Raw genomic sequence first — 19973 nt, 5'->3', positions numbered from 1 at the left:
GCGGGACCTGCCCCTGCGTCCGTCCCTGGACTACACCTCCCCGCATACCTTGCTTCCCGCGCCGGGGTGGATCCTGGCTGAATTCCGGCAGCGCGTCTGCACGCTGCCGCTTCCTCTGTCCTCTTCTGAGCGCGGAAATGGTTGTCTTGGTTACAGGTCCTAACGGTCCCCAACCTCAGATTCCTTGTTGAAGGGCTTCAGCCTGAGTTTCTGGTCTGGGCCCGTCTTCAGCTCCTCGAGTTGCGGTTGTGGCGGTTGGTCCAGCCTTCGACGTGGAGTAATTGAAGGTTTCGAGGTAGCTTGCTTGCCTCTTCCTTTCCCGCGCGGGGAGTGGAATTCTCCGATGCTGCCAATTTTGGGTTTCATTCTTCACGCGGCACGCGTGGGCAATCCCAATCTCTGATCCTTTGTAATCCTGGAGCTGTTACCTGTATTGGATTTCTTCTCATCTTACCCCGTTTCCTTTAGAGAGGAAGGAAGCCGGTCCAACTAAATTTCGTATCGCTTTCTCTCTACACACCTTTTTCTAATCTTTATAGAAAAACTGATACCTACAATACTGTAAAATTTTTGCGTAGTGTTTTTTAAAAAGCAGTTATAAAAATTTCTCCTGAAAGGTTAAGAAGTTCACGTTGTCTTGTTTTCATTAAGCTAACGAAGTCTTTAAAAAAAGTTCATTTCACTGTTCCCTTTTTTCCTACATTTGGGGTCCTTCAGATTGCCTAGTAATTACTTAGGGAATCCTTAGTATTTCTTTAGTATACTTCATGCTTATCGTAGAGAATATTTGAGTACACTGAAAGTATTATTTTTAACCTACAGAAAATTGAAATAGAATTGGAGAAGAAAACTGACCCATAATAATAAAAAAAATGTCTCGGAAAATTGCCAAGGTGTCCAAAAAAGTGAACATCTCTAGCTCTCTGGAATCGGAAGATATTAGTTTAGAAACAACAGTTCCTACAGATGATATTTCCTCATCAGAAGAGCACGACGGTAAAATCAAAATCACCAGGCAGCTAATTGAACGTAAAGAACTACTTCATAATATTCAGCTACTGAAAATAGAGCTATCCCAAAAAAATATGATGATCGACAATTTGAAAGTGGATTATCTTACAAAGGTAAGATCAGATGTTAAATTTATTATCCTTATGTTTTATTGTCTTCAAACTGAAGATAAATATGACTTGAATTTTTATATTTGTAATCTGAACTTGAAGTGACACATAAAAAATTGCAGTTTTTTGCATAATGTAAAAAAGCTGTTTTTGAAAGGAGGGGGAAGTGAATAATATTTCTGTGTCCAAATAAAAAGTCCTAAAAGGAGGGGTCTATTTAAAGGTGAGCAGGGATGAGTTGCTTGTGTAGGCTCAATTTTTTAAGTCTAGTATGTGTGCAGTATATTTTCTTAGGTGTTTTTTCTATCCAAGCTGTTTTCTGCTTCACTGAGAATTAACCCTGATGTCGTTAGTTTGATAGGAATAATCAAGAGCAAAATTACATTGCTGAATCTGTATAGTCTCTGCCCTGGAAATTTGGTTTCTTTGGTATCTTTCTATTTGATAGTCATTGTGTCATAGCACTAAGTATAAATTTGGTTACTATAGTCTTTAACAAGTGGTGTTTGCCAAGTAAGCAGGGATATACTGGTCCTTGTTTTCCTCCTTTGTGTGGGTATTTAGTTACAGAGCATTTTATGTAAGATATGGTAAAGTCAGTAGCTATAGGAAATTTATAGTGATTTCAAAAAGACAGGAGACACTTAATTCTTACTACTTCTGTCTCAGAGAAAATTTTTCCTTTGCAAGAGTAAATCCCCCACCTTTGCTCTTGATCCCACTTCTTCCTATCCCCACCTTTTGTTGTTTCAGCTATACCTTCTCTCTTTTAAGTCAGTCTCCTTTTTTAGCTCTTGCCTATGTGTACAACATACTTCACTATCTTGAAATTTCTTCACTATGACTGTCTAGGAAAATGAAGTAACCTAAACCCCAAGGTCTTGATGAAGTGAAAAATAGGTCAGATGCATTTTAAAAAATACTAATAGCTAACATTTATTGAGTGCTGATTCCATCCCATACGCTATTCTGTGAACTTCTCGTGTGTTATCTCATTTAAGGCTCACAACAACTCATAGGTAGAGGTGCTTTTAGGGGGCTCTTCCCTGACTCATATTAAATGAATCAATAGAATAATTTAGACTAGTTCCAGATATTTAGTAAGCACACAGTATTAGTTACTGTTACTAACTAAAATTATATCCTCATTTTTTTAACCCTTTATTTTGTGCCGTATAGATAACATGTATTCATTTATATGGCTTTTGTTTAGTTGTTTGGTATTTGTCCCTTAATAAACTGTGCAGTTCATGAGGACAGAGGCTTCTTTGTATTCACTCTTCTGTCTCAGCAGTTAGAACGGTCCCTGACACACAATAAGTGCTCAGCTATTTCTTAAATGAGGGACTGAACCCCATTTTGCTCTTGATGAAACTGAACCATAAGGGGTTAGCAGCATACAAGACCATTCAGATGAAAGTGCTGGAGCCAGGTGGCTTCACACAACGAAGTCTAAAGCCCATACTCCACCCAAGTGAAAAGAAGGCTGAGGTAATCTCCCATTCATTAACCCACCCATTCAGTCAGCAAATATTATTTTAAGTGCTGAACTACAAATGACATCCAGACTTACATTTTATTTGACCACTTCTTTTTGTTTGCAGCGTGAATTGTATGCAGTTATAAGTGGCTTCTCTCCTTTTTAAAGTGTGAGGTTTACATTATAGAAATGGTGGCTTATTCATGAGAGGGTCTCCGGTGCTATAGCTCAGAGCTGCAGTTCTAGCTATACACATTTTGGGTTTGAATCCCAATCCTAAGAGTTACATTGGGCAAAGTCCTTAACTTTTTTACTCTGATTTCCTATAAAATAGGAGTACTAATAGTATTTACTTCATGGAGTTGTTGGGAGGATTAAATTAATCAATGCACATAAGCTCTTGGATGCCTGATATATAATAAATAATAGTAGCAGCCATACTTACTTATTCATCACTGTATTACTATTTTTGTACCCTGTGATGCTGAGTAGTTTTTTATTGTGGTGGTTTTCTAGTTGTACTGCAAATGTAGAACACTGAATTAGTCACATTCCTAAATTTATTACACATAATCATCACTGATCTTTGCCAAAGCCACTTTTTATTTTGTATATATATTTTTTAATCCCAAAACTCACTTCCCTTCCTCCCTCTATGCAACTATCTTAATGTTTATACTTTTTTTAACATTTATTCTTGAAAATGAGTATTTTTCTTATTTTTTTCCTTTGCATAGATGTAAATTGCATGTTTTATTTTAGATTTTAATCTCTTTTAGAGGTGTCTTCTTTTCAACTCTGTACTGTTTTTAAATCCATTCGTGTTATTATGTACATCTAGTCCTTTGCTTCCAACTAATACATAATTGTCTATGCACATCAACCAATCTATCCATCCTCTCTCACAGTGGTAGCCACCAGATTGTCTCCAACTCCTTGCCACCACATGCAGCATTAGCCTTCTTTAGACATTTCTCTTCTTGACCTATATGAACATTTCTTTGATGTATATACGCAGAAGCAGAATTTCTGGCTTACAGGGTACATGTGTACTTAATTTAACTAAGAGTACTGCCAAATTGACCCTCCAGAATAGCTGCCTACTCTACATTCCCATGTTTTTTGTCTATGAGCACTAGGGTTATCCTGCTTAGAGACCCCTTAGGTCTCTTCATATGTTTGCTGTCAAATATATGAAGAAATATTATATGGCAGAAGAATTAATCTTCAATAATTCATCATATCCAAGGAACCTTGATTGTGACATGGATTATGTGTATTGTTATGGTTAAAAACTGCCAAGTTAAGCTGTTATGTACTGCAGATTACTAGATGCATTCCAGTTTCAGAGATGAAAAATGTAAGAAAGTGTGAATCTGGGATCAATGCAGGAACAGTGTTTTTTGCCATTCATTCATTCTGCAGAGGTTACTATGTATTAACATCAGGGATACAAAGGTGAAAATCTCACATTGAAGCATTAGTGCAAAAAAATTAATTTCTCTCACTAAACTATATAGTTCCATGATAATGATTGGCAATCACAGGAAAGGTAGATTTCTGCTAAATATAAATCTGTTCTTACTGTTGACATTTAAATGGCCTGATTTTAAGGTGCTGAGCTTCCTGTCATTGGAAGCACTCAAATAGTCCTTAATGGTGAAGTGTCATGAATACTATAGGTATTTCTGATATGAAAAAAGATTGAACTAGCTGTCCATTGTTTTGGGGATTAGGAAATTCAGCTGTTAGTACCAGAGACTTAAAAATGGTAGCTGCCTATAACAGAAATGTGGAAATTGTAGCTTAAGCAAGATAAGGATTTTGTTTCTCTGGTGTAACAGGAACCTAAAAATAGGTTATTTAGTCCTGGTATGGTTACTCCTTGACATCAAGAGGAACCCAGGAGAGAGAGGATTAAAGATGGCGGCTTGAGAGGTAAGACAGGGGCTTCCTCCTAAAACTTCATATAATACAAATATATAACTAATACAACTAATCCTAAAAGAGCAACAGGAAAGAGGACTGTGCCAGATTGCATACACCTGGAGAAAAGAGCAGACCTCACAGAACAGGATTGGGAGCTTTCAGGATCGTCAGGCGCTCCAGCTCCCTGGCTGACTGCACAGCTCAACAGACACCCTCTGTGATACGCAGTCTACTGTGCCTTTCTCCCAGCCAGCCTCACCTGCCTCGCAAACCAGCAAACCCTACCCTGGCATTAGGACAGCCAGAGGGAAGATCTGTCTACAGCAATTACAAACACAAAGCATAGAGGCTTATACCTGTGTGTTTGGAGCACTGGTTCAGGCAGTGGAGACAGGCATAGCGGCCAGGAAGCAGGAAACAGCTCTTTCCTCCCCCCAGGCACCAATACCACTCCCAGCTTCAGGGGCTGAGCAGCTCCAGAGAGTAGAGCTTCTGGACACTAGAGGGTGCCATATAGAAATATGAAACAGCAAAGGAACCTGGTTCAAAGTAAAATTATTAATACAACTCCAAAGAAAGATTTAAATGACATCAACCTCATGAATCTTCCAGAAAGGGAGATCAAAATAAAAATCATTAACATGCTCATGGAGGTATGGAAAGATATTCAAGAACTCAGGAATGAATTCTGGTCAGAGATCCAATTGTTGAAAAGCATGATGGAGGGTATTAAAAGCAGATTAGATACAGTGGAGGAGACGATAAATGAAATAGAAACTAAAGAAGAAGAATATAAAGAAGCTGAGGCATAGAGAGAAAAAAGGACCTCTAAGAATGAAAGAATATTGAGAGAACTGTATGACCAATCCAAATGGAACAATATTCTCATTATAGGGGTACCAGAAGAAGAAGAGAGAGAAAAAGGGATAGAAAGTGTCTTTGAGGAGGTAATTGCTGAAAACTTCCCCAGTCTGGTGAAGGACATAGTCCCTCAGGCCATGGAGATCCACAGATCTCCCAACACAAGGGACCCAAGGAAGACAACACCAAGACATATAGTAATTAAAATAGCAAAGATCAAGGATAAGGACAGACTATTAAAAGCAACCGGAGAGACAAATAAGATCACGTACAAAGGAAGGCCTATCAGGCTATCATCAGACTTTCTCAGCAGAAACCTTACAGGCCAGAAGGGAGTGGCATGATATATTTAATGCAATAAAGTAGAAGGGCCTCGAACCATGATTACTTTATCCGGCATGATTATCATTTAAATTTGAAGGAGCGATTAAACAATTTCCAGATAAGCAAAAGCTAAGAGAATTTACCTCCCATAAAACATCTCTACACTGTATTTTGGAGGAACTCCTATAGATGGAAGTGTTCCTAAGGTTTAATAGCTGTCACCAGAGGTAATAAAAACACAGTAAAGAAAGTAGAACAACTAATTACTAAGCAACTGCAAAATTAAATTAACTATCCCCAAAGTCAATCAAGGGACAGACAAAGAGTACAGAATATGATACCTAATATATAAAGAATGGAGGAGGAAAAAAAGGAGAAAAAAAAAGAACCTTTAGATTGTGTTTGTAATAGCGTATTAAGTCAGTTAAGTTAGACTCCTAGATAGTAAGGAAGTTAACCTTGAACCTTTGGTAACCACGAATCGGAAGCCTGCAATGGCAATAAGTACATACCTATCGATAATCACCCTAAATGTAAATGGGCTGAATGCACTAATCAAAAGACATAGAGTCACTGAATGGATAAAAAAACAAGACCCATCTATATGCTGCCTGCAAGAGACTCACTTTAAACCCAAAGACATACACAGACTAAAAGTGAAGGGATGGGAAAAGATACTTCATCCAACTTAATAGGGAGAAAAAAGCAGGAGTTGTAGTACTTGTATCAGACAAAATAGACTTCAAAACAAAGAAAGTCACAAGAGACAAAGAGGACATTACATAATGATAAAAGGGTCAATCCAACAAGAAGATATAACCGTTACAAATATATATGTGCCCAGCACAGGAGCACCTACATATGTGAAACAAATACTAACAGAATTAAAAGGGGAAATAGAATGCAATGCATTCATTCTAGGAGACTTCAGCACTCCACTCACTCTGAAGGACAGATCAACCAGACAGAAAATAAGTAAGGAGACAGAGGCCCTGAACAACACATTAGAACAGGTGGACCTAACAGACATCTACAGATTTCTACTACACAGTCTTCTCCAGTGCACATGGAACATTTTCAAGAACAGATCATATACTAGGCCGCAAAAAGAGCCGTGGTAAATTCAAAAAGATTGAAATTTTACCAACCACTTTCTCAGACCACAAAGGTATGAAACTAGAAATAAATTACACAAAATGAAAAATCCCACAAACACATGGAGGCTTCACAACATGCTCCTAAATAACCAATGGATCAATGATCAAATAAAAACAGAGATCAAGCAATATATGAAGACAAATGACAACAATAATTCAACATTGCAAAATCAGTGGGACACAGCCAAGGCCATGCTAAGAGGAAAGTATATTGCAATACAAGCCTATCTCAGGAAAGAAGAACAATCCTATATGAGCAGTCTAAACTCCAATTAATGAAACTGGAAAAAGAACAAATGAGGCCCAAAGTCAGTAGAAGAAGGGACATAATAAAGATTAGAGTAGAAATAATAAAATCAAGAAGAATAAAACAATAGAATAAATGAAAGCAAGAGCTGGTTCTTCGAGAAAATAACCAAAATAGATAAACCCCTAGCCAAACTTATCAAGAAAAAAAGAGAATCTACTCACATAAACAGAATCAGAAATGAGAAAGGAAAAATCACTACAGACACCAGAGAAATACAAGAATTATTAGAGAATACTATGAAAAATCATATGCCAACAAACTGGATAACCTAGAAGAAATGGACAACTTTCTAGAAAATTGCAACCTTCCAAGGCTGACCCAGAAAGAAACAGAAAATCTGAATGACCAATTACCAGCAACAAAATTGAACTGGTAATCAAAAACTGGCCTAAAAGCAAAAGCCCTGGACCAGATGGCTTCACCACGGAATTTTATCAGACATTTAGTGAAGACCTAATACCCATCCTCCTTAAAGTTTTCCAAAGAGTAGAAGAAGAGGGAATACTTCCAAACTCATTCTATGAGGCCAGCATCACTCTAATACCAAAACCAGGCAAAGACAAAACAAAAAAAAGAAAATTACAGACCAATATCCCTGGTGAACATAGATGCAAAAATACTCAACAAAATATTAGCGAACTGAATTCAGAAATACATCAAAAAGATCACCCATCATGATCAAGTGGGATTCTTCCCAGGGAAGCAAGAATGGTACAACATTCGAAATCCATCAACATCCTCCAACCACATCAACAAAAACAAGGACAAAAACCACATGATCTTCTCCATAGATGCTGAAAAATCATTTGACAAAATTCAACATCCATTCATGATAAAAACTCTCAACACAATGCGTATAGAGGGCAAGTACCTCAACATAATAGAGGCCATATATGACAAACCCACAGCTGACATTATACTTAACAGCAAGAAGCTGAAAGCCTTTCCTTTAAGATTGGGAATAAGACAAGGATGCCCACTCTCCCCACTTCTATTCAACATATTACTGGAAGTCCTAGTCACGGCAATCAGACTACACAAAGAAATAAATGTGATCCAGATTGGCAAGGAAGAAGTTAAACTGTCCCTGTTTGAAGATGACATGATATTGTACATAAAAACCCCTAAGGAATCCACTCCAAAACTGCTAGATCTAATATCTGAATTCAGCAAAGTTGCAGGATACAAAATCAATACGCAGAAATCTGTTGCATTCCTATACACTAACAATGAACTAGCAGAGAGAGAAATCAGGAAAACAATTCCATTCACAGTTGCATCAAGAAGAATAAAATACCTAGGAATAAACCTAACCAAGGAAGTGAAAGACCTATACTCTGAAAACTACAAGACACTCATGAGATAAATTAAGGAAGATAACAATAAATGAAAACACATCCCATGCTCATGGATAGGAAGAATTAATATTGTCAAAATGGCCATCCTGCCTGAAGCAATCTACAGATTCAATGCAATTCCTATCAAAATACCAACAGGATTCTTCAACAAACTAGAGAAAATCAGTCTGAAATTCATGTAGAACCACAAAAGACCCCAAATACCAAAACAATCCTGAGAAGGAAGAATAAAGCTGGGGAGATTATGATCTCCAACTTCAAGCTCTACTACAAATCCGCAGTAATCAAGACAATTTGGTACTGGCACAAGAACAGACACATAGACCAATGGAACAGACTACAGAGCCCTGATATAAATCCAACCATATATGGTCAATTAGTATATGATAAAGGAACCATGGACATGCAATGGGGAAATGACAGCCTCTTCAACAGCTGGTTTTGGCAAAACTGGACAGCTGCATTGAAAAGAATGAAACTGAATTATTGTTTAACCCCATACAAAAGTAAACTCAAAGTGGATCAAAGACCTGAATGTAAGTCATGAAACCATAAAACTCTTAGAATACAACATAGGCAAAAATCTCCTGAATATAAGCATGAGCAACTTCTTCCTGAACCCATCTCCTCAAGAATGGGAAACAAGCAAAAATGAACTCATGGGACTTCATCAAACTAAAAAGTTTCTGTACGGCAAAGGACACCATCAACAGAACAAAAAGGTATCCTACAGTATGGAAGAATATATTTGTTAATGACATATCCAACAAGGGGTTAACATTCAAAATATAAAGAACTCACATGCCTCAACACCTAAAAAGCAAATAACTCGATTAAAAAATGGGCAGAAGATATGAAGGGACAGTTCTCCAAAGAAGAAATTCAGATGGCCAACAGACACATGAAAAGATGCTCCACATCGCTAATCATCAGGGAAATGCAAATTGAAACCACAATGAGATATCACCTCACACCAGTAAGGATGGCCAGCATTGAAAAGACTAAGAACAACAAATGCTGGCAAGGATGCGGAGAAAGGGGAACCCTCCTACACTGCTGGTGGGAATGTAAGCTAGATCAACCATTGTGGAAAGCAACATGGAGGTTCCTCAAAAAATTAAAAATAGAAATACCATTTGACCTGGGAATCCCACTCCTTGGAGTTTACCCAAAGAATACAACTTCTCAGATTCAAAAAGACATATGCACCCCTATGTTTATCACAGCACTTTTTATAGTAGCCAAGATATGGAAGCAACCTAAGTGTCCATCAGTAGATGAATGGATAAAGAAGATGTGGTACATATGCACAATGGGATACTATTTAGCCTAAGAAAGAAACAAATCCTTCCATTTGCAACAACATGGGTGGAGCTGGAGGACATTATTATGCTCAGTGAAATAAGCCAGGCGGAGAAAGCCAAGTGCCAAATGATTTCTGTCTTTTGTGGAGTATAACAACGAAGCAAAACTGAAGGAACAAAACAGCAGACTCAGTGACTCCAAGAAGGAACTCGTGGTTACCAAAGGGGAGGGGTGTGGGAGGGCGAAGGGGATTGAGGGGTATTATGTTTAGTACACATGGTGTGAATCTGTGGCATCTTACTACACCAATGGTCAGTGCCTGCATTGGGGTATGGGTGGGGACTTGATAATATGGATAAATGTAGTAACCACGTTGTTTTTTCATGTGAAACCTTCATAAGAGTGTATATCAATAATACCTTAATAAAAAAATTTTTAAAAAAAGAGGAATCCAGGCCCTTTAAGCCTCTGCATAGGTGTTTTTAAAGAAAGCATGTCCTTTTTGTGTCAAAATCTCAGCTGGCTGCTCTACCTCCAGTATTATATCTGTATTACAGGCAGATATAAGGAGAAGAAATAAAAATGGGAAAATGGAGCACATGCTAAATGAGTCAGTACCCATTAAAGAACATTCCCAGAAGCTCAAGCCAGTGACCTCAGTTAACTAGAACTAGATAGCATGACCACCCCTAGCTGCAAGGAGTGGGAAGCTGGGAAATGTAAGTTTGTAACCGGACACATTGTTGTCACTAATAAAACTCAGTTACCATGGAAAAGGAAAGACTCGATTTGTAGAGACAAGTAACAGCTTTTTTCTACTCAAGGTCTTTTTTAGTTAGAAGTTAATTGAATCTACATAATCTAACATCTTTCCACAACAGTATGGTAGCAATACAATGTTTATGTTTATTACACTTTATTACTAATGTTGCAGTCTGTTACTGTGAATGCCTTTACCCATGTGGATTTGATTCTTCCGTGTCTAAAAACAGGAACAGATCTGTCTAAGGAAACTTTGAATGCATTGATTCCCACCTCACACTCAGCTGCTTTCTGATTGAATTTAGAAGGCTAACTGCTTATAGGTCAAGCTTCCTGATTCTAGAGAATTGTTGGCTTCACCCTTTGCCTTAATCTCTTCCCTTACTTCAATTCTTTATTCATTTCCTGTTTACTTTTCTTGCCCGAAGATTTTTAAATGCCTAAAACTTGTTACTTATCTAACATTACAGGTATGTAGGTTACTCACTGCTTAGGAAATGAAGGAGTGAGTGCATATCTTCATAGCTTGATTATCTGTGAGTTAAGGGACTTAATTTAGAAATCAGTTGAAATTGCAAAAGTTGTAACCCTAAAAAAAGTAGAAGCTTCCATCCTTGTGCTAACAGTATTCTTGATTTGCAAAGTTCTGAGGAATATGGTTCTCATTTGTTGATTTGAGGCATGTTGCTGAGAACATAGCAATGAATATGAAAGTCTCATTTTTTATGGAGATCACATTGAAGTGATAGACATCATCAAAAAACAAACACCTTGCCTTCAGGGTCATGTGACATAACATCACTTTGCAATGGGAATTTTCTCCTTTAGATAAGAATTCAGCAAAGTATCTCTGTAAAAGGCCAAACAGTAAATATTTTATGCTTTGGAGACCACATATGGTCTATTACATATTCTTTTTCTTTTTTTTTTTAAACAACCTTTTACAAATGTTAAACCTATTCTTAAGCTAATAGGCAGTGCAGAAACAGAACATGGGCTGGATTTGACTAAGCAAAATTGTTTATTAACCTGTGTTGTAGATTATGTAGTCAGAGAAGTCTTTGGCAGATTTTAGGCAATTAGAGCTGCATGTCCTCATTGCATATTCACAATGGCACTGAAGTAATAGACTGAGGGCAGATAAGGTGAGCAGAAAACAGTTGGGTTATAAGTTACTGAGTTACATTAAGATTTTTGAGGGGGCTTCATCTACTGGAGCCATTTCTGGAGAAATAGAAGGCTGGGAGAAAACTGTTAAGAGGATGTAAAATGTAAGTTCTACTTGAATATGTTAAACTTTAGATTCCTGTTAGATTCCTAAATGGAATTATCAGAGTTTGGGGGGAGTCCACAATCAAATGTGTGTGGGTTTGTAGGTGTGTGTGTGTGTGTGTGTGTGTGTGAGAGAGAGAGAGAGAAAGAGAGAGAGAGGCATTGGCATATCAATGGCACTTAAAGCCATGGGTTTGGATGATGTTTCCTAGAGAGAGCAGAGGCCCCAAGTCATGTGAAGTCCAACATTTCAATATGGGGTAGAGGAGGAGAATCCAGCCAAGGAACCTGAGAAGCTTAACAATGTCCAGTGAGTTAGCAGGAAAGCAGAGAGGAGTATGATGGAAGCCCAAACAGGATGGAGTGGTCAGCTCTGTCAAATCATGCTGTCAAGTAAGATAAATATGCAGAAATCATCATTGTTTTGGGCATTACGGAGGTGACTTTGGCAAGAATAGTTTTACTGGAATACTGCAGGACCAAAACCATACTGAAGTTTTGCTCTGATGGTGAACAGAGAGATGGTACTGTAGCAAAGGGACTGGTGTGATCAGGGGAGTGCTTGTTGTTAGTGGGAGACAGAAGTAGTAGTTTGCTTAATGATAGAAATGATCCAGTAGAGATGGAGAATTTGATGATGGAAGAGGAATTCACTTGAATGTATAAAGGGGCGGTTAAGTTAATGTTTTAAAGGGTGAACAAGAATTGCATGGGTTGAAAGAGGGTAAAGAATTTTCTAAGTAGACTAAGAGTAAAATCCAAGTGCATGGAGGCTTAATGCAGAGTGCAGCATATTTGGGGAATGGCAAGAATTTATTTTACCTGCAATAATTTCTTTTTAAGCTAGTGATAAGAGAAGGAGTGGCAAAAGCCTGATCAGGAAGGACTATCTTAAGCCATAAAGTTTGGGATTTAATCTGAAATTAGAGAGGATCTTCTGAAGGGTGTAAAACTGGGGAAATAAATTTTTGATGGCATTTATAAAGGTAAGATAAAGGAAAATAGATTTGGAGGTTGACCAAACCAGAGGCAGGTTTTTTTTCCCTCCATTGTAATAATCTGGGAAAGAGAAGGATGATAGGGGTCGAAATGAAGACTTGAAAGTGGGTAATTTAGAGGATGGTACAGTCTTGACAGCTCTTTGAGGTAAACTCAACAACACCAACAAAGTGGTGTCTGATCAGAGTAAGCACTGAGGAGAACTAGACATAGCAGACGTGACTCAGATGTTTTTGCTTTGGAAACTAGGGAGATACAGGGAGTATGAGATGAGGTGAGGTGGATGACTAGTTCCTTTGGGCATATGTAGCATCTCCTGTGTGGTGGTTATTTGAAGATATGGTATAGTCGGACATATGCATTTGAAGTACAAATGCAGGGCCTGGCCTGGAAATAATTACCTGGGCAAGGCAGAAAAAGAAAATCTCAATTGTCAGTGGGCTTCTCAGTGAGAGTGGCTTAAGGGAAAAAATAGCCTTAATGACAGCCTGGCGATAAACCATTTATGAGGCAGGAGTTTTAACCATATGTTTACAAGCCATTTATATAAACAGAGTTTGTAGTTGTAGACTCATCATTGCAAAAAAACACTCTATTCATTTTTAGCCTGTTTCTTTTAAATGCTTTTTTATATTTAGTATTTTTCAAATAGGTTTATTTAATGATAAATTTGAAAGTTGACCATATAATTTACCCTTTTCTCTTCACTAAGATTGAAGAATTGGAGGAGAAACTTAATGATGCACTTCACCAGAAGCAACTACTAACACTGAGATTAGACAACCAATTGACTTTCCAACAGAAGGATGCTAGGTAAGTTTTGAAAAAGCCACAATACCTATTTGTCAGTTAAAAGTAGTTTTATTATCTCTTCATGCTTGTGATTGTAAGCTAAAATACAAATATTTTAAGTCCAAGATGGTAATAATTTTTTCATTCAGACCAACAGGAAAGTAGGTTACTTGATGCAGTGCACAAAACATAAAAAGTCAGAATTCAACATTGATTTAACAAACATTGCCAGCATAAGTAAACCAAAAACAGCAATGAAAGCTCTCTTAAATGTACCACCACTTAATCTGCTGTCTGGATCACCCCTTCTTCATTTGCTCTGTAAAACACACTGATTCTCATGGCCCATTCAGTTCTGGTTTAAAGTACCTTTTATTTTGCCTGCATACTTTCTCTAGCCCAGTGTGTGCTTAGTTAGAGTCCATTGTGTTTACTGTGAAATAGGCCTGTACCAATTATACTTATTATATAATTCGATTAAAATTATAGGAACTGTGAAATGTGAGTCCAAAAGATGTGTCATTTCTATGAAAACTATAATGAATTCTTTGAAACAATTCAGTAAAAGTGAGTAATTAAAGAATCATCAAATTAAGTGAAAGCAAGACATTTAAAGGTTGAGAACAAAAATCAAACATCTATAAAAAGTATTCTCTCAAATTTCTTCCCAAGTGTCTTTTAAGGTAGAGAAATTGAACTTGGAAATCATGAACAATGTTGTAAAAAAATCAAAGCATACCTATGTGTTTAAAAAATCTGAACCCTATGTAAAAAAATGTGGCAAATGAATGATTCTTTGTATGTTTTAATTAGAAGTAAGTATGTAAAGTAGGTATCTGCTTTCTTTAAGATGTCACTATTTAACCAATATTTTTAAAAATTATCTGACCACTTCCTAGTAACTATCACATTAGATCAGTGGTTGTCAAATTTTAGCGTCCATCGGAACCACCTGAAGGACTTGTTTAAAAAATTGTCTGCCCCATCCTCAGGTGTTTTGATGTGCATTGTCCTGAGAATCTGCGTCTTGCCAAGTTCCCGAGTGATGGTGATGGTGGTCTGGGAGAACCACTGCCTTCAGTAGTAGGGCTTCCACTCTGTTCTTGATACTTGGTCAGGTGGAGTGATGCTGAGAGGACTGTAAAGAAGCTATTGAAATATTCCCCTTGTTAGCTGGTGTTGGTAAAAGGTGGCTGAATAATTCTGAATATATTTTGAAGGTAGCGCTGACAGGATGTCCTAATGGATTAGATGTGGGGCTTAAGAGAAAAAGAGGAGTCAAGGAATATGCCAACATTTTTGGCTTGAATAAATGAAAGGGTGGCATTGCTGTGAACTAAAATGAGAAACCACAATGGAATAGATTTGTGAGTAAAGAGCAGGAGTTCAGTTTGGGACGTGTTAAGTTAGAGTTGTCTTATTAGAATGTGTGTGGAGGTATATGAAAAGTCTGGTCCAGAGATACCAATCTGGAAGTCATTAGAATATAGACAGTATTTAGGTTGTGAGACTGGATGAATTCTCCAAGGGAGTGAGTATAGACAGAGAAGAGGGCCAAGTACTCCAACACTCAGACAAACCAGTACAGGAGACTGAGAAAGCACCACCAGTAAAATAGGAGAAGAAGTAAGTGTGGTGTCTGGGAAGCAATGAAGAGAGTGTCTAAGGAGGAAGAGATCAGTTGTGTCAAGTACTATCCTTAGAGCATGTATGAAAAGAACTGAGAACTGGTCATTAGCAATCTGGTATGTCATTGTGACCTTGAGATTTCAGGGGAAGATGAAAAACCTAATTGGCGTTTAAGAGGAAAGGCACTGAGGACAGCAGACTTCAACAAGGTTTGCTCTGTGGAGGAACAAAGGGCGCAGTGACAAAGGATTAAGAGTTGCAGTTTTTGTTTGCTCGTTTGTTTTAAGATAGGAAAAATAACAGTGCGCTTGTATGTTGATGGGTATGGTACAGTAGGGAGGGGAAAAAATCAGCTGTGTCATCCTGCTCAAAATCTTTGGATGGGCAACTAATAGTAACAATGACTGCTATATGTATTCTTTGAGAATGTATACATGTGGATTGCTGTTTTTATTACCTCAATGGTTGAATGAATACCTCATGGTGGTTTAATGTGGCCATCTTGAAGAGGTATACTTTAAAGTACCTAGATAAAGAGAAATGAAAATTACTTTAATGAGCAGTGTCCAAAACATGTGTAAGGCTTGCTACCTTAAGCAGAGGGAATGTATAATTTAAAAATCTTTTATTCTTTAATATCAATTTTCTAATAATTTCTCTGACTGCATATTAGTACTCTGTAATTAGTATGGAATTCTCATTGTGTGTTTAACTGGTTAAGTAAATAAGCATTTAGCTGGAGTCAAAAATGCTATTGAGCTCATTTCCTAATTTTGTTACCATAAAAAGGTAACTTTGAGAAAAGTGAATCTCAAAGATTTTTTTAAGCTTTCCATAAATTCTCTTCTAATGTAGAAAATACCAAGAACTAATGAAACAAGAAATGGAAACAATTTTATTGAGACAGAAACAACTAGAAGAGACAAATCTTCAGCTAAGAGAGAAAGCTGGAGATATTCGTCGAAACCTGCGTGACTTTGAATTGACAGAAGAGCAATATATGAAACTGAAAGGCTTTCCTGAAGATCAGCTTTCTATTCCTGAATATGTATCTGTAAGTGTCTAGTATCATTAAAAAAACTGCATATATTTTCAGATTAAAATTCTCCATTTATGTAGTAACCATAACCTTTTAAGTACCACAGTGATAAAGTACTTTATGGCCTTGATCTGAAAATGATGAATGGTGTTCAGATCACCAAATTTTAAAGGGTCTTGACTATTGATCACTGAAGTCAAGCAATAAATAGGGCTCTGAAGTTAATGGGTACATAGTCCATAAAAATTAATTATTGTATTATAAACAGATGGTTTATATGATATTCTCAGAATGTGAAATTATAAAGAGAACAGGTTAGTGGTGCCAGGTGTTAAGGGTAGTAGAGGACCAAGGAATTGGTGTGATTATAAAGGACTAGAATGAGGGAGATCTTTGTGGATCTAGTTAAGGATCCCATCTGCAGTGTTGGCTACACAAATCTACATGTACAATTGATCCATGACAGTGGTCTCCAAGTTCCTGGTGTCAGCATCCCTTTACACTCTAAAAATCACTAGGGACCCCAAAGAGCTTTTGTTTATATGGGCTATACCTATTAATAGTTACCATATTAGAAATTAATAACAGGTATTTTTAAAATTCAAAGGTATGTAAGTGTACATTCCATTAACTTTAACGGCAGTGATACACATCGTGTAGCCACTGGCAAACACCACTGAACAGGCATAAGAGAATGAGAGTGAAACAGGCAAAAAATCTTAGCATTACTAGGAAAGTAGTTTTGATCTTATGAAATCCCCAAAAGGGTGTTTCAGAGTGGTGGAGCAGTTATCAGGGTTCCCCAGATCCCTGGTTGAGAGCTGCTGGTTTGTGATACATAGTGTCATTTCACCCTAAGAGACTTGAATTTTTTCATCTGTAAAAGAATTAATAATAATAATAATAATACCTTCCTGTTGAGGTAATTGTGAAGATAAGCTATGTAAAATACATAGTACCGTGCTTAGAACATAGTAAACAAATAATAAATATAACCTATTATTTCTACTGTAGTGGTGTTTGCCGCTCTTGGTTCTCATTTAGATAAGGTTGCCCAATTAATGATTTCCTATAAAATGAAGTGTTAAGTATTTGTCTTTTTATTCAAATTGCTCAGATATAATTTTTCTGTCGGAAGTGCACTGTCCAAAACAAATATCTCAAGTGCTATCATTGAGGCTTTATCCATAGCAATAGCAAGTAGCCCATTAGTGGCAGTTATACATAGTTTTGCGTCCTGATTTAATTTTCCTTGTATCTTTTGTTTCATAGACAACATTATCCTAACTAAGGATAATTATATGCAATCTAAGTTAATTATATGCAAACTCATTGTGCTGAGGACTAACCTTAGGATGTGGCTCTTAACAGATTTGGTACTACAGCATTGTATTAAAGAGTTTCAGATTGTATGCCTGTATAGTAGATGGGCCCTAATTGCCTTCTCATAATTTGCTCATGACTTCTTATTTTATAGGAGCTTGTCAAATGGAACACTTTACTAAAGTTAGGGCAGGCAAATTCCTCTGAGAATTATGAGTGGGAAGAGAAGCCTGAATTGAATGGAAGAAGTGATACAAAGATACCTCCTAATTCATCCTGACTATCCCTTACACAGCAGTGGAGCAGGAAGTCAAACTTTGCCAAGGGCCCAAAATGCAGGCTAATCATAAATTTAGGTACTGGAGATAGAGCAGTATACAAACCATATAAAACCTCATGGAGCTTATACTCTAGTGAATCAATACAGACAGTAACTACAAAGCTCAGGAATAGTAGCTGCCACAAGGTAGGAATTCTATTTAAATCATGTTAAGAGAATCCTGGAGGGCTTAACTGATAGGGTGATGTATGAACAGAGACCTGAAGGGAGTGAAAACATAAGCCATGCATTCTTATGTTGGAAGAACTTGTCTATCAGGAAGCAGCAAGAGCAAAACTCTTGAACACTTGATGTGTTCAGGAAGTAACAAGCAGTGAGGAGTGAGCAGAAGTAGGAGAGGAGATAAGTAGCACACAGAGTGTGGAGTGATAGAAGAGAAAGAGACTGTGTCAGGGCTGGAGAGATCGATAATGTGGGCCTGGAGGAGGCTTAATTGAACATTAAGACTTAAAGTATTAGTGGGCAGGGTCAATTAACAACTGTTGTTTAATTTTGTACAAACAAAACAAAACTTTATTCTACAGGAATATAAACTGGAACTCTTAACACTTTCTTTTTTGCCATAATACTTTCCTTTTATTGCTGATAATTGAGAGTACTATAAATTAGCAAATTTTAATTAAATTTGGATTTTAAGGCTGCTTATTACTTTGATTTTTTTTTAAAGATTCGGTTTTATGAACTAGTGAATCCATTAAGAAAGGAAATATCTGAACTGCAGTTGAAAAAGAATGACCTGTCAGAAGAATTAACTGAAAACAAAAGTCAACTGAAACAACTGACAGAGGTTTGTATGATTTTGATCGCTAGTAGTAAGACTCTCTAAGTTTTTTTAGAGTTCTTCAAGATTTGTGATAAGGAATATAAGTCAATGATAGAAAAATGGGACTAAGGGAATGCTGACTACTGCAAGACTTCACAAGTAGATGGAAAGAGGTTAAACCGGAAATAGTCATCTTAAAGACTTACAAGTCCACAAAACTGACCCAAAACTCTCGGTTGAGTGTTTTGTTGTTGTGATTTCGATTCTCAGGTCTTCATGACAGATAGGCCTTGTCTGTGACAGGAAAGGAGGCCACCGTCCATGTAGCCATCACCTCGCCTCTTCATCCAGTGCCGTTAGCTGTGCTGACGCTGTGCACGGTTAGAAGCGTCAGCCCCAGTGATGTGCGTGTTGCTGTGCTCCAAGTGCTGGCAGCAATGAGCACAAGAGGCAGTGTCGGCTCTTCTAGAGTTCAAATCCTAGTAGATTAGAGTTAGAAACTTACATGATATCTTGATACTCCTCTATTTTCTCTGTGGCCTTGAACAGGTCATTTGATGTTTCCTGCTCTATCAAGTGGAGAAAATAATAGTAGTTGTCCATTCATTTCATTGAATTGCCCATTTCTGTTTCAAAATATAAAAACATCATTTTTATCTAGGTTGCATTTATTTATGTCCTATTTCAAGGGCAGCCTTTATCCAGATCTATTATCAGAAATACCAAAAATCTATTATCCAGAAATAAAATTGTTACAATTTAAAATGTATTTTGATGTCCTAATTTGCTGCACTATTAGTGTTTATAAATAAAACTTTACTTATGTCATTAATACAGAGACAATATTTCAAGCAAAATAAAGCCTTTGCTTTCTTCCTTTCCTGATAGGAGCAGTAAGTTAGCAGGAGTAATGCCAGAGAGGCAGGTGTGTTCATACGAACCCTACTGCAAGGTTTTACTTTTTTTCCCTGTTAACCTGTGTTCTACATTGTGCAGAGAAACTGTTTTGCACATTTAGAAAGCTAGTTTTTAATTTTAAAAAATTTCCATCTGCAGTCAAAATAGTAAGGTACAAAGTTAAAAGGTCTGGGTTTGGCTACATTTTGCAGCCTTGGACAAATCATGTAATCTCTGTAGTTTCTGTGAATTGTCCAGAATGGAGGTGAGGTGGCAGTACAGAATTCACTGGAGACAGGGCAGTTAGACAAG

General features: G+C 37.3%; 1 protein-coding gene across 9 annotated transcripts in view; it reads left to right on the top strand.

Annotated features, from left to right (window-relative positions):
• The first annotated feature begins 46 nt into the window (after positions 1–46).
• Positions 47–19973, top strand: part of PIBF1 (progesterone immunomodulatory binding factor 1) — a 221404-nt gene continuing 201477 nt past the window's right edge. For all 9 annotated transcript variants that reach the window (XR_012121049.1, XM_037010311.2, XM_037010310.2 and 6 more), the window contains exons 1-5: positions 47–295; positions 823–1124; positions 13591–13691; positions 16155–16353; positions 18669–18788. Coding sequence is in view for 8 of the 9 variants with exons in the window: in XM_037010311.2 (XP_036866206.2) it covers positions 873–1124; positions 13591–13691; positions 16155–16353; positions 18669–18788 (672 nt within the window). In the remaining variant the exon portion in view is untranslated. The remainder of the gene's footprint in view (positions 296–822; positions 1125–13590; positions 13692–16154; positions 16354–18668; positions 18789–19973) is intronic.

This window comes from Manis javanica, chromosome 9, assembly GCF_040802235.1.
Source record: "Manis javanica isolate MJ-LG chromosome 9, MJ_LKY, whole genome shotgun sequence".
Lineage (NCBI taxonomy): Eukaryota > Metazoa > Chordata > Mammalia > Pholidota > Manidae > Manis > Manis javanica.
The sequence above is the reverse complement of the archived record's forward strand: the minus strand, read 5'-3'. Positions and strand labels throughout refer to the sequence as shown.